The following is a 14,776-nucleotide window of genomic DNA, read 5'->3' as shown; positions in this document are numbered from 1 at the left end:
CCTCAGAACACTGAGCTCTGCAGCTGACCAATCAAAGAGTGGGGGGTGCAGGGAGGCAGCTGCCTGGCAGCTGCATAGGAATCAATGGGGAAAGCACATTTTACCCCTTTTGACCCACTTAGGGGTCGCATTTCTAAAAATCCCTTCTTAGTGAGCACCTACGCCATGGTAGGAGCGCTCTCCCCGAATTTGGTGTCTCTAGGTCCAGCAGTTTGGCCTGGGCGTTGATTTTACAGTGAGGGGACTTTCTTTTTTATATATAGCTGGAGTTTTCTTGTGCTTTACATATCTGTCTACATAATTGTCAAAGGAATAAAACTGCATTTGGTTTCCTCAGCCTTCCATAAAAAGGTATGTGAGTTTCTAAGAAATTCACACGAGAACATTTAAATTACAGCAGCAATTACATGTAGCAATACATTATCTGATAGATTTAGCACTTCTTTTGATAAAAGACACTGGGAATTGGTTCTAGTGGGTTTCTAGATATTTTGGCCTTTGTGAATTGCTGCCCCCTCCCATACTTAGATTGGCAACTGGCAGGGGGACTTAGCAGCAATGGGAGAAGGCCTAGCCTTGCATGGCAGCAATGTCACTGGCAACATGGTGGCATCACTTCCACCATGCGATGGACACGACATAATCACATCTCTGCAACACGGGACATTCAATATTTAGGCATGACCTTTATGATAGAAGCTGTTTTGCCATAGAGTTTTTGCCCAATTCCCAGAATGTCCCATGTTGCCTGCAATGCTATGGCATCACTTCCAATACACGAGAGAAGTGACATAGCCCTGTCATATTGCCCCATCACTGGCAAGATCGCTGCCACACTAGGCTAGGCCTCCCCCTTCTGCCAGTAGGTCCCTCTGCAGGCCAGCTGACTGGCAGTGGGCAGCTGCAGCTGTGTGCAGGGGCTATCCTGCACAACATGGAGGTTTAGCAGCCCTAGTAGATCATGCCCCTATCTCCTCATTCATGACTCCTGTCCATTTCTTTTTCTCAGATCCCATGGGCAAAATTGGCGAGGGCAGAATTCCAGTGTGGTGCAGAGGTTAGTATTGGATTAGGGTCACCAGGTTTAAATCCTCATGTATACCTTGCTCAGTAACCTGGGGCCAGTCATTCTCTCTCAACCTAATTTACCTCACAGGGTTGTTGTGACAGGTGAATTATGTACTTCTTCAGCTCTGGGGAGGAAGAGCAGGATGAAAATGTACTAGATAGAACATTTCTGATCGACGTGGGTTCAAATAAACCATCGATACAGGTAAGTGAAATAGGTTGCAAGCCTAAGCACACTTAAAGGTAAAGTTAAAGGTTCCCTTGCTTGAAAGCCAGTCGAATCCAACTCTAGGGTTGCGGTGCTCATCTCCGTTTCAAAGCCGAAGAGCCAGCGCTGTCCGAAGACATTTCCATGGTCATGTGGCCGGCATGACTAAACACCAAGGCACACGGAACGCTGTTACCTTCCCACCGAAGTGGTACCTATTTATCTTCTTGCAATTTCTTGCTTTCGAGCTGCTAGGTTGGCAGGAGTATGCACACTTACTGGGGAGTAAATCCCATGGAGCTCAGTAAGCTTTTCTTTAGAATACATTATTAGGATTGCACTGTTAGGGCTATGCTCTGTAGCCAATTACTCTCCAGTAACATACAGCCGTCCATTAGTTGAATACTCCCCATTGGGGTTGCCAGCTTCCAAGTGGGACCTCCCAGAATTAGAATTGACCTCCAGGTGACAAAGATCAGTTCCCCTGGAGAAAATGGCTGCTTTGTAGGATGTACTCTGTGGGCATTACACCACACTGAGGTCCTGTCTCGCCCTAAACCCCTTCCTTCCTAGGCACCCCTCCCCCCCAAAAAAAATCTCCAGGTATTCTCCAACCCAGAGCTGGCAACCCTACTCCCTATATAGGCAAAAATTGGTCATTTTCTATTTCTCTTGTGCACCATGTTGTTCAACGAAGGCAAAGTTACACGGCAAAGTTACACAGCAAAGTCACACGGCAAAGTTACCGCGGGAGAGGGAGGGATGGTGGGCAGATTATCCGGGCGCGATCACACCCCAACATCTGGGAAGTGGAGCGCACCTGTGGCTTACCGCCGACAATGCGCCTTAAAAAACTAGAACCTCCAAGGTACCAGTAAACGTTTGCTAGGGGCTGCCTCCAGACGCCAGTGGTGTGATCGCGCCGGTGCACGGCATTCCCCTCCGGTCCCTCGTTTACCCTCTGGCGCTGAGGGAAGGACCCGTGGTATGCCACCGGTGCATCTGATTGCGTAATCGCGGATCAAACTGCTCCGGGGCAATTAGCCACGCCTCCCCCCCCCACGATATCCGGCCCGTGTGACCGGGGCCAACATACAGTTATTAATCTGAGACAGCAGTGACAAATCTGACCACCTTATTCCAACAATCATAGCTATCGGCTCCCTGTTTACATCTTTGTTGTGTTTAATCTCTCTTTCAGAATTGCACTCCTGACCCAAGGGATCCACCCTGCCAAATTTCAGGTAGATAGAAAGCAGACCATTTTTGTAGGTAATTAAGATTTTCATTCAGAGCAAGCACAAGAAGGCATTTGACAACTTACACAGAGAAGACAGCAGGCATAATCAACATAGGAAGATCCTTGTGTATTTACATACGTGTGTAAAAAAAAACCCTTCCAAAAATGGAAGCCACAAATGAGGGGAGCAAAATCCCACCCCTTCCTATTCCTTTCTTAACTGTGCCCCAGTGCTTGAAACATTTTAGACCCAAGCCAGAGGATGAAGGGAGTTATTTGGCCTTCCTGGGTCTCCTGCCCAGCTCAACCCCCTCCCTCCACTGCAAGTATCTCACTCTCTGACTATCAACACCACCATCAAGGGCATTATCAGGGCATGTTCCACTTGAGGCTTTATCATTATCACAGGGCATTATCAGGGCATGTTCCACTTGAGGCTTTGTGCCCAGGCATCCTGTGCCACTGTGCCATTTAAAGGTCTGCTTTGCAATTGTGTCTCCTCTGTTTCCCTCTCTGGTTGCTGAGCTTGCTCTAAGAAAGTAGGGCTAACTGCTGACTTCCATTTGGTTCCTACAGATAGAACAGGGGCTTTAATGTGGGTTGGAGAGACCAGCCTGATGGCATTTAATACGAAAGGAAAATAAAAAGCATACACATGCTCTGCAAAAAAGACTGAGCAAGAATCAAAGAAAAAAGTGATATAAATACAATCCCCCTCATTTGCACCTTGCATATCCCTAACAATGGTAAAATAAGGATAATCCAGCAAAAGCACATTGTGGACTCTGAGCCTGTACAGAGTGCAGACCCAATTATTTTCTCTATGGGCTTTGAATTTTCAAATAACTCTTGGTGTGTAAGGCATTTCACACAGCTAATATATCCGGGTTTTGATTAAGAATGGATCACATACCTTCACTGTTTTTACACATGGGTGGGTGAATCCCTGTAAATACATGAGGATCCCTACCATGCGTAGTTGGGCCTTAGTTTAATGAATGATGAAAGATTCCCCCTCCCTGTATCAGTATAGTATCTTTGTCAGGGAAACGATGAAGGCAGAATCAACAAACCCCCCTGAAATCACCCTTCTTTCAAGGAAAATTAGACACCCAGGGAACAATCCTACTCAGAAGTTGTTCAGTGGTGCTTACTCCCTGGAAAATGTTCCTAGGATTGCAGAGATCTCTGATTCTCCTCGACATCACTCAAATCACATCCATCTTGTTCCAAAGCCTGCCCTTTTCTTATACTATTGTTATTTGATTCCAGTCACACACCTGTCATAGGGATGCCGGGCTCCAGGTGGGACCTGGGGATCCCCCAGAATCCCAGCTCTTCTCCAGATTAAAGACATTAGTTCCCTGGAGGAAAAAAGATGATGGAGGGTGGACTGTAAGGCATTGTATCCCACTAAAGTCCCTGTTCTCCCCAGACTCCATCCTTGAATTTCCTGGAGTTTCTGAACCTGGATCTGGCAACCCTACCTATCCTCCACCAGTGGCCAGGGGGAACCTGGCAACCCTGTGTGATGTCAGCCACTGCCTGGCACTGAGGAGGGGGAAAGAGGAGAAGAACTCCGGCATGTGACCTCCAGCCAGCATGCAATACTGCCTGCCTGTAAGCCAGAATTGGGGGGCGGGGGGAGAAGAGGAGTTAGATTTATACCCCACCCTTCACTCAGAGCATCTTACAATCTCCTTCCCTTCCTCTCCCCACAACAGGCACTCTATGAGGTAGGTGGGGCAGAGAGAGCTCTGAGAGAACAGTGACTGACCCAAGGTCACCCAGTGGGGAATCAAACCCGGTTCTCCAGATTAGAGCCACTATACCAAACTACACCAAAACGTTTGCCACGGTGCCAAGCAGGCACTACACCAGAGAACATAGCAGAAAGCAAATAGGGAGCACTGCTTCTTATACAGAGGGTAGACAGACCCTCTCCGCCATGCTCCGACACTATTATTATGACTTTACATGGTAGGTGGATGATGGTGCAAGAATGCTGTCCTAAGTACTATTGATTTTTACATGTGAAACTTCCTGTCCGCAAAAGAGATGGCAACAAGCTATTCTCACATCAGTGAAGGAATGTAATCGCCATAGCAACAAAGTGTAGGCATTTAAACAGAGCAACAGACCTTTTTATAGCATCCCCTTGATTGTCAGACTGGCATGTGCTTTTATACTCAGAGCAGATGCAAGGTGGTGGTTGTGGGAGGATGGCTCTCAAGATTCATCCCTGGAAACTCAGAATAGCAAACTCACAAGTCCTTCTGCTCTAAAAAAAATGTAAATAAACGAAGGCAGTTTGAAAGCCGCACTATGAAATTGGTGTCCTCTGGATGAAAAAAACAAGCATCCCTTCCTACAACTGGACTGATGGAATGGGACAGCTGTTAGAAGAACGAGCCACCAGCTGGATAGCCTATTATTATGATTTCAGCTCTAGGGGTATCTCATGGTCCTTCCATGTTAGCCAGCTCTTTGTCAGAGAGCATTCCTATCACTGGACTGCCCTACAAGCTTGTTATAAGGGTTTAGGGAGATTAATAGGAAGTGCTTCTTCAGTGCTAAATATGATGCTTAGCAGAGGTCATTTCAGGGGGGGGGATCGCGGGGGATCTCAGTTCCCCCAGGTGAGGTATGGGGGGCGGGGCACATGACGAAGCCCTGCCCCCTGCTTCCGGCCCCCCAGCTTCCGGCCCTCATTCAGCCAGGAGGAGGCAGGAGAAGAGGGAGGGTAAGTTGCTTCCTTTCTGCCTCTCCCCACCCCTGCCTGCCTGGGGCCAGGGAGGGCCTTCGCGGGGCTTCCTTGCACTCCCTTCCTTGCCCCCCCGACGGCTTTGCAAGTCCACCGCCGGGCCCCTCATGGGGCTCGGCAGTGGAGCTGCAAGGCCGCCGGTGGCGTCCGGGACCGTTGGGGGCGGGGTGTGTGGCCTTATGACACACTTCCGGTGATGTCAGGGTGTGTGGCATATCCTAATAAGTTATGCTAATGAGTTCCCCTAGCTCTTTTTCTACGAAACGACCCCTGATGCTTAGTAGTCTTAAGAAAATATATCACCCAGGCCAGTACATTGGTAATGGAAGGAAATAAGCACTCCCCTTCTCCCAAGAAAATATCACAATTGCCACATGCCACTGCACATGGCATTAATATTAAAATAATACTAAGTAGTATCCTTGCCGGAGGTTGAAGTTATAGCTCCCAACTGCCAGCACTCTCAGGGAGACTTCATGCCTCCTGACTGGCATTACTTCACTAGCCCTGGCTGCTTGCTCCTGTTAGGAGCCTCCCTATGGAAGCTGCCTAGGTGATTTTGGACCAGCCACGGACTTTCTGCCTAACCTACCTTGCAGGTTTGCTGTACATATCACAACATGGAAGAGGAGAATGAAGTAAGCTGCTTTGCTCCCCACTAACGAAAAAGACAGAACTTTGCCTAGGAAGAGGCTGCTGAGAGGGGAGGAGATAAAGTTGCCCACTTTAGGTACAGAAATTCCTGGAGATTTCAGGCGTGGAGCCTGGAGAAGGTGGGTTTGAGGAGGGGTGGGACCTGAGACAGGTACACTGCCACAGACACCACACTCTGAAACTGTCAAATGTGTCCAGGACCACGGACAACAATTACTCTCTACTACCATAAGGTATGCTGTTCTTCACTCCCACATTAGTTCTTTACACTGCAAAACACTGTTCTGTGTTTACTCTGTCTGCAAGATACAAAATCGTTGACCCCACCCTCTTTCTAGAGCTCATTGTATTTCCCCCCCACAATGAGCTCAATATAGCGATAAAATCAACTTTTCCTATTTTACTACTTTTATATACAGCCAACAGCATCCAGTGTCATAAAGAGATAGGCTTGTAGAATTCCCAGCATACCTTGTGCCTGTACCACTTACATTTTCATTTTAACTCCTATAGCTCACAGCTCTGCTTCACTTTAAGACAAGCCCCTCCTTTATCATTAAAATAAGTTTTTCAGTTCAAGCCTGAAGTCATACCATATGTAAAGGAAGCACGAATGGTAAGAGGCTAGTTATGGCAGCCAGGTAGGGGTAGACAGGTCCTCTACACATATTCCGGCACTATTATTAAGACATGTTCAGAGATGAGCACTGGAACAGAAATGGAAAGAAATTCCAAGGTCTAGATGGGATTAAGTTTTAAAAAGGAAAAACTACCACGTCATTTATTTTAGAATGCTCAACAACTATACTATCAGCAGGGGTCATTTCCTGCAGGAGCGCACAGGAGCGGAGCTCCGGCAGTAAGGAGCCCAAGGGGTGGGCACATGCAACAAGCCCTGCCCCCTGCTCCCAGCAGCCCTGAGTTGGGCCACGAGGAGCAAGAAGCAGCCAGGTAAGTTCCAGCCTCCCCCGGCCCACCTTCAGGTACAAGCTCTCCCTCCTCTGTGAGGGCAAATCTGCGTGTGTCCCCCCCAATAGCTAGCAATCCAAAACAGTCCAGTGGCACCTTTAAGACCAGGTTTTATTTAGGTACAAGCTCTCCCTCCTCTGCAAGGACAGATCTGCACGTTCCCCCCCAATAACTAGCAATCCAAAACAGTCCAGTGGAGCCTGAGTGGTGGGTGCTGCCTTCTGACACACTTCCGGTGATGTCAGGGGGTGTGGCATATACAAATAAGTTTCGTAGAAACCAGGGGTCGTTTCGTAGAAAAAGAGCTAGGGGAACTCATTAGCATAACTCATTAGCATATGCCACACCCCCTGACATCACCAGAAGTGTGTCATAAGGTCACACCCCCGGACATCACCGGAAGTGTGTCAGAAGGCCACACACACCGTCCCCAACGGTCCCGGCCCCCGGCGGCCTTGCAGCTCCACTGCCGAACCCCATGAGGGGCCCGGCGGTGGACCTGCAAGGCTGGCGGGAGTGCAAGGAAGCCCCGCGAAGGCCCTCCCTGGCCCCAGGCAGGCAGGGGTGGGGAGAGGCAGGGAGGAAGCAACTTACCCTCCCTCTTCTCCTGCCTCCTCCTGGCTGAATGAGGGCCGGAAGCGGGGCGGCCAGAAGCAGGGGGTGGGGCTTTGTCATGTGCCCCGCCCCTCGTACCTCACCCGGGGGAACTGCGATCCCCCACGATCCCCCCCGAAATGACCTCTGCCCCTGACTATCAGACATTAAGAACGTATGCCACCCTGAGCAGGAAGGCCAGATAAAAATGAGGATGGATAGAAACTGGTGGCTTGTCAAAAATGGTGTGCGCCTATGCTTTTTTGTTCAGGATGAGAGACAGATGGCATGTCAGTTCCAAAGACCTGGTACTGTATAATGGCTGTGAGTCAAGCTGCTGGCTGAGGTCTCATCGCAGCCACGAGGTCAGTAGGTGGCTTAAGGAAAACAACTCTCTTTCAGTTTCTGGTTTTAGGGGGATAGCTATACTGAACAATGCTATATGGTGGCTGTATTGATTTCTGAGAGTGTATGACAGTCTTTTAACACTAAGCTTCCTTATAGAGCCTTAGCCATGATGTGCAGGACCTGATGCATTTGCTGTAAAGTGCAGAGTGCTATTTTTGTTGACTATATACTATATTTATTTTTGAAGTTTCTTGTGCCCTTGAAATGGAAATGGAATCCAATTGAGCCAAGTAAAGTATCTGTCTTTGTTCAGCTTGGGGCTTTAAAAATACTTAAACTGTTTACATCTCTGTCAGTGCTCTGGTTGCAGCTTGCTGTAAGGGTACATGCCATTGACCTTCCTCAGCACAGGAAGTGGTAATAATTTATGGCCATTTTCTCATTCTGTAGTCTCAGAAAGCTTGGTACAGAACATGGAAAGCAGTAGCAGCAGAAGGTTTGAGAGCTGGTCATTTTTTCCATTGCATTAAAATCCATCAGAAGCAGATTTTATCCTGCATGTCTTCCTGATCAGTTGTCATGTATACCAGATGAAAATCATGAAAGATTCAGAGGGAGGGAGAGAGATTAGGTTTGGTATCTTATTTTGGTTTTAATTGGAAATGTTTTAAAATTATTTTTGTAAACTACCTCGAACCACGAGGGAAGATGGGATAAAAATATCTAAGTAAATAAATAAATTGTGGCACACTGGAGACAAAGCTTTGATACAGAATCTCCATTCAGTATTGCAAAGAGTCGTCTTCAGGGTGAACTCTTAACAACTGTGGATTTTATGGGTTGTATATATAATACTGACCTTTGTACACTGTTTTTCATTATAATCGGCCTCAAGTCTTGGAGAGAAAGGCTGACTATAAATGAATAAAGACATTACAAAATCAAGCTTATTTAACAGTCAAAAGCTTCTTCATGATGATATGTGTTCCAGTTCACATAACCAGGTTGACTTGTTCACTGTGAGCAGTCAAAAAGATGCCCTGGACAGTATCATGATGATGGTGGGCAATCCTGCAGTCTTGCTGCTCTCATCTCACAGTTACCTGCAGATAGTGGGCTACTTTGTGTGCCACTGAATATTAGTGTGCTTGGAAGAGACTTTCCATTGTTTGGCCTCTCACCATAAGGGGCAATTATTTTCTATTTACACATTACTTATGCTAAAAACGAAACAGAAAAACAAGTCGTATTAGATTATTTGAAAACTTTAATTAAACCATAAAAAGCCTATAAAGGCAATGACAGAATACTTACACATTCATAGCACTAAAATGATGAGTACTGCTGATATTTTGTTACATTAGTGATGTCACTAAATTGGGTCTGTACTCAAATGCAGCGTGCATTTAAAAATAGTCACGTTATTTAAAATCTCTCTAAACTGCAGGAGATGCACTTAAGACTTGTTAAAACAAAATAAATACCCTACAGCATTCAAGGAATGGCAGCAGAATGGTACCCAAGTGGCAACAGGGCACAACGGTGGAGCCAACCGGACATCTTTTCAGGTAGCAACCCCCCCCAAAGATCACAGTTTCCTGCTCTGGTGTTAGGTTAGAAAATCTCTACCAGGCCAGCATTTTAGAGAGAAAAGTTTTGTCATGAATTGTCAGGCCCTTTAATTCTGGGATTCAGAGGTGGAAGGACTGGAGGATATTCTATATGCAGACTCCCAGCTTTCTTCTCACTGATCCTCCACACCTCTAATAGCTTGGAACAAGAACCTGGACTAGTTATCAGATCTCTTAAGTAACGGGATAGCAGAATACCAGATTAAGCTTGTACCACACGGAATTCATACTCTTGAAATATAATAAAATGCATGGAATAAGTTACTCAACGCCAAATGACAAGCAGTGCCCGTGAATCACAGAAGAAAATAAGTCGACAGAAATGACATCGCATACACAATGTATTCGGTTTTAATCCAAAGCCCAAATATAACTGCATGTGCACAGGAACTAAACGTAACACTTTCAGTCCATAGTTGATGGAAGTGAAATATGCGTTTATCTTTGCCTATAGTTACCAAAATACCAACTGCATACTTTAAACGATGATTACAAATTAAAGCCAGGTTCCAGAGGCAAGAAGGCAATCCAACAAAGCAAGCAGTTCTGCTGCAGACTCTGAAGTGAACTTGTGGCAAAAGAAGCTCATACAACTGCATGTTACTGTTACAGTGAGTGAGCTCGTTTTACACATACTTGTTTATAAACAGAGTAGCAGCGAGTGATCTTAGATTGTGAGCAAAGTAGAAAACAGCTGCTAAGGATTCTAAACCAAAAGGGCACGTTTTACTGGCTAAAGTTACTTACTTTACGGATATGACTTCATCATAGACCAGCACTGACATTTCTTTAGCATTACTTGTGTACTTCCAGAATAATATACAAAAACACAAGAATCTAGTCAAGCACATTGCCTTGCTATTGCTATTTAAACAGCAATGGAAATCTAGCACACCGATAAACTTCACCCATGTAAAAGTATAGCAATGGAGTACACTGTACCTTTAAAGGAGAGAGAAAAAATTGTTCCGTTTTGGATCTTAGTTGAAGAAAAGCTGTTTACTCTTGGTTTATGGAGATTGCTTACCTAAAACTGAGCTATTCCTCTTGCTTTCCCTCTTCAGGAAAGCTTCCCTCTCTCTCTTCTGCTCACTCTGGGAGCTTTTACCATTTAAGGTCAATGTTACATCTGGCTCTGTTAACTAAGCTAAAGCACTTTCTAACTCAAGAGACCAAGCAAAGCTCCCAATATTGAAATGAGTTTTGGTTTTGAAGTAATTCTTCAGAAAGGCTCTCCTCTATGTTGCAGAGAGTTACAGAGTAAGAGACTTCTGTTTTAGGGCAAATGCTGAGAACCAGGCAGATCCCCATTAGCATTCTCTCACCAGAACACGAGGATGTTAGTTACTCATTTCTGGGGGGGGGGGGATGTAAAATAGGCAAGGAAAAAGAGCAGAAAAAATAGCAAGATTGTACTGTGCTAACTCTCAAAAGAGGTGTATACTGAGCAAGTGCAATTATTGCGGGGGGGGGTAGTCCCTCCCTTTGTGCAAAAGCTGTCAAAAACAGCTGCTGGATGTATGGAAAAAGAGAACTTTGGCCTAATGACAGATAAGGAACTTATTCCTCCGTTACATGGAATGACGTAAGCCACTCTGAGGTTCTTAAAGGAAGGTCGGAAAACAAATGTAAACTTAAAGAGATGCCATTTACATCTTGGATAGGATGAATAGGGATTAGACAGTAGTTTTGTTTTCATAATGTACATATGTAGACACATACACTTTGCTTAAAGGCTTGGCTCCATAGTTTATTAGCACAATCGGCATGGTCAGATCTGTGGTTTCCGGGCCATTTGTGGACTGCCAGGTGCTCAATAAACCCTTTATTTTTATGGCTCCAGACCAAGAAGAAAATTGATTCATTTGAAACGTGTTGGAGGAGAGCTTTACAAATACCGCGGACCACCAAAATTAAAAATAAGTGAGTTCTAGATTAATTCAATCCCGAACTCTCCCTAGAAGCTAAAATGACTAAACCGAGGCTATTGTACTTTGGTCACATTATGAGAAGACAATACTTGCTGGAAAAGTCAATAATGCTAGGAAAAATTAAAGGCAGCAGGAAAAGAGGAGGCCCCAATGTGAGATGGATTGATGCAATAAAGGAAGCCACAACCCTTAGTTTGCAAGACTTGATCAAGGCTGTGAATGGTCGGATGTTTTGGAAGTCATTAATTCATAGGGTTGCCAGTGCCAGAAGTCAGATGCTACTTGATGGCACTACACCCCCCCCCCTCGTTAAGTGAGGGAGCAAAAGATTAAGACATCCATACTTCATTTTATCCAAAGTTGCAATGGTGAAAGACATTGAATATAGAAAATCTAGAGCTTAAGGAAGCAACTGGCCTGCTAAACAGATTACATACAAAAATAAGAACAAAGGGAAGGAGAGGTGGGGGGGGGGACTCTACCAGGCGGGTGACAGTGGCACACTACAAACCACAAAGGAGCTGTTCCGACAGATTAAAACAAGAATTAGGAAAAGTTTAATGGTAAAAGTACATTTGTGATGTTAGTAACACAGCACAAGCCTGAGTTAACATGCAGTTTGCCATATTTTGGGCTTTGGTTCTTTGACTCTGTTGTGTCCTGGGAACCGCCAGCAGACGGTGGCCAGGCGTGCAGAGCTTGATTCCTAAAGAACAGTAGGAGCTAGGCTCCTAAGGTCCAATAGGGGAACCAATAGAAACCTTGGCGGGAGATTCAAACCCCCCAATGGGATCCAGGGGAGTTCCCTTGGATATGTATATAGTTGGCCACTTGGCCATTTGTCTTTTGTAGTGTGAAGTACTGAGTAAACGCGTGTTCCTTATGTTGTTGTCTGAGTCGTGATGTATCGAACCGAGTACTTTTCAGACTCAGTTTTTCTTTGCCCTGGTTCCCCCCCCCCCAGCTTTAGCAAAACCCTTTTCAGAACAGATCCAGTTGTTTGATCGATTTTCTTCAGTTCACAATTTTATTTTATTTCTTCTTTTTTTTGCCCCCCCCCCGAAGCCATTTTCTTAGTTGGCCACTAAGAAGCTGCAGGGGACCTTTGAAATGGTAGAAACCATGCTGGGCCCCAGGGCCGGCCCAAGGTGTTTCTGCGCCCTAGGCGAGGCACAGATGCCAACCTCCCGGCTGGGCCTGGAAATGTGGGGGGAAGGGAAACAAAGCTTCCTGAAAGTCGCAGCAACATGAGTTGCAGCAGCGCTGAGCCCCCCCGCACCTTCCTCCTGCCGTAGCACCTTTCTCTCCTCCCCCACCACCCTGGCTCGGGTGCCAGCACCTGGTGCGCATGGGAGGGGGGCTGTGCAGGAGGCAAGGGAGCACTGCATATCCTCTGTGCCTCCAGCCATGCTGGCGCCACTGGCCGACCAGGAAGACACGGAGGGATTGGGGGTCTCCCGGGGGGTCCATCCCCATGCCCCTGCGCCCTCCCTCCCCCCGCCACCCTCACTGGCTTTGCCGGTCCGGGCACTCGCTCCCTCCTGCCTGCCTTCACCACCTTCCTGCCTTCACTGCTTCTGCCGGGGGCCTCCCAGCAGTGGCAGCCTCCTCCTCTGCGCAGCCCAGACATGCCGCAGCAGCAGCAGCACCACCGCCGTCGGCTCCCCCATGGCCGGGCGCGCCGGAGCTGCTGGGCCCCATGATACAGCCAGTCTTTTTTTTAATGTTATGTTATAACATACTGCACATGAACAAAAAAAGGAGGTTCCATCACTGACCATGCACATGACAACATGGCCACACAATCCCTTTTCAAAGGAAATGCAGAACACATGAGAAGCAGAATTCAAGAAAAAAAATCCCTGAAATAAATGCCCTTTTGTGGAAGGGGTGCCACAGAGCATCAGCTGGAGATTCAGTTCGCCAGGAAACAGCAGCAACACTAAGGTGCAGAAAAGGTCTTAGTGTTTTTTCCTTTTCAGAAGCTATAAAATAGCACTATGAAGAAAAAGTAACCTAGACCATTTCTGCAGCAGTGAAATTATTTGCATTGATGTTTTAAAAATTGTGCGTTATGTGAAATTTCCCGCAGTAGATTTTTCCTCACCAGGCGCAAACCCAAAGTTTTCTCCTTATGCCACGTTTTTGGAACTCACTAAAACTGGGGATTCCAAAAATGTGGGGTAAGAAGGAGAAAACTTCGGGTTTGCACCTGGAGACGAAAATTCTACTGTGGAAAATTTCACATAATGCACAATTTTAAAATAATCAATGCAGGGAATTCACTACTGCAGAAATGGCTATTATTAGCTTTGTCTGTTGAATTTCTATCCGATGAACAACCATTTAAATCCCTCTATGTATTTGTATGTATGAAATGGGAGGAGAGTGTGGTAGTAGTGCTTCGCATGTCAAACTAGGACTGGGTAGATCCTGGTTAGGTTTGCCAACTGGCTGGAGAAAAATGTCTTCTCCCTTTAATAGAGGCTTAATAGGCTCTTATTTATCTCCATTCCATTAAAAGCTTCAACAACTCATTTTGACAAGCGTGTCCAATATTTTAATTGAAACCCTATCTAAAAAGGAAAACACCAAAGTATTCAGAAGAGTTCACAACACGGAACAATGCCAAGGATAATTAGGCAGCAACCTTGACAGTGTAGAAGAGAACAATTAGAATAACAGCTCATTACTGTAACCGGAAAGTGACTGGGATTGTTTAAAGAGGTTCTCCAAACCAGTGGTCCATCTAGTCCAGCATGCTGTCTCACACAGTGCCAACCAGTTACTCTGAAGACCAACAACCAGGCATAGAGGACAAGTCCTTCTCTTGATCTGGCCTTCTGGCACTGGTATTCAGAGGTTTACTGCTTCTGAACATGGAGGTTCCCCTTAGTCATTATGGCTAGTAGACACTGCTAGACCTATTCTCGATAAATCTGCCTAATCTCCTTTTAAAGCTGTCTACGCCTGTGGCTATCACTACATCCTCTGGCAGTGAATGCCACATTTCAATCACTTGCTGTGTAAAGAGCTATTTCCTTTTATCCATCCTAAATCTACTTCATTGGATGCCCTCGTTATAGTATTTTGGGAGAGGGAGAAAAAGTTCTCTTTGCAATCTCCACTCTGTGCATAATTATTTGTTGTTATTCAGTCACACAGTCAAGTCCAACTCTTCACGACCCCATGGACCATATCACACCAGGCACTCCTGTCTTCCATCGTCCTCCAGAGTTTGCTCAGTTTCATGTTTGTTGCATTGATAACATTGTCCAACCATCTCATCCTTTGCTGTCCCCTTCTCCTTTGACCTTCAATCTTTTCCAGCATCGGGGTCTTCTCCAGTGAGTGCTCCCTTCTCATTTG

At 46.1% G+C, this 14,776-nt stretch overlaps 1 protein-coding gene across 1 annotated transcript in view; it reads right to left on the bottom strand.

Annotated features, from left to right (window-relative positions):
- MRVI1 (murine retrovirus integration site 1 homolog) overlaps window positions 1–14,776 on the bottom strand; it is a 116,111-nt gene that overhangs the window by 94,968 nt on the left and 6,367 nt on the right. The window contains exons 2-3 of the mRNA XM_015406962.1: window positions 10,224–10,282; window positions 8,705–8,759 (exon numbers count right to left, since the gene is read on the bottom strand). Of these exons, the coding sequence (XP_015262448.1) occupies window positions 8,705–8,759; window positions 10,224–10,282 (114 nt within the window). The remainder of the gene's footprint in view (window positions 1–8,704; window positions 8,760–10,223; window positions 10,283–14,776) is intronic.

The sequence above is a fragment of the Gekko japonicus genome, unplaced genomic scaffold (assembly GCF_001447785.1).
Source record: "Gekko japonicus isolate JY-2015 unplaced genomic scaffold, Gekko_japonicus_V1.1 scaffold1489, whole genome shotgun sequence".
Taxonomy (NCBI): domain Eukaryota; kingdom Metazoa; phylum Chordata; class Lepidosauria; order Squamata; family Gekkonidae; genus Gekko; species Gekko japonicus.
Note: the sequence above shows the minus strand (reverse complement) of the source record. Positions and strands in the feature narration are given on the sequence as shown.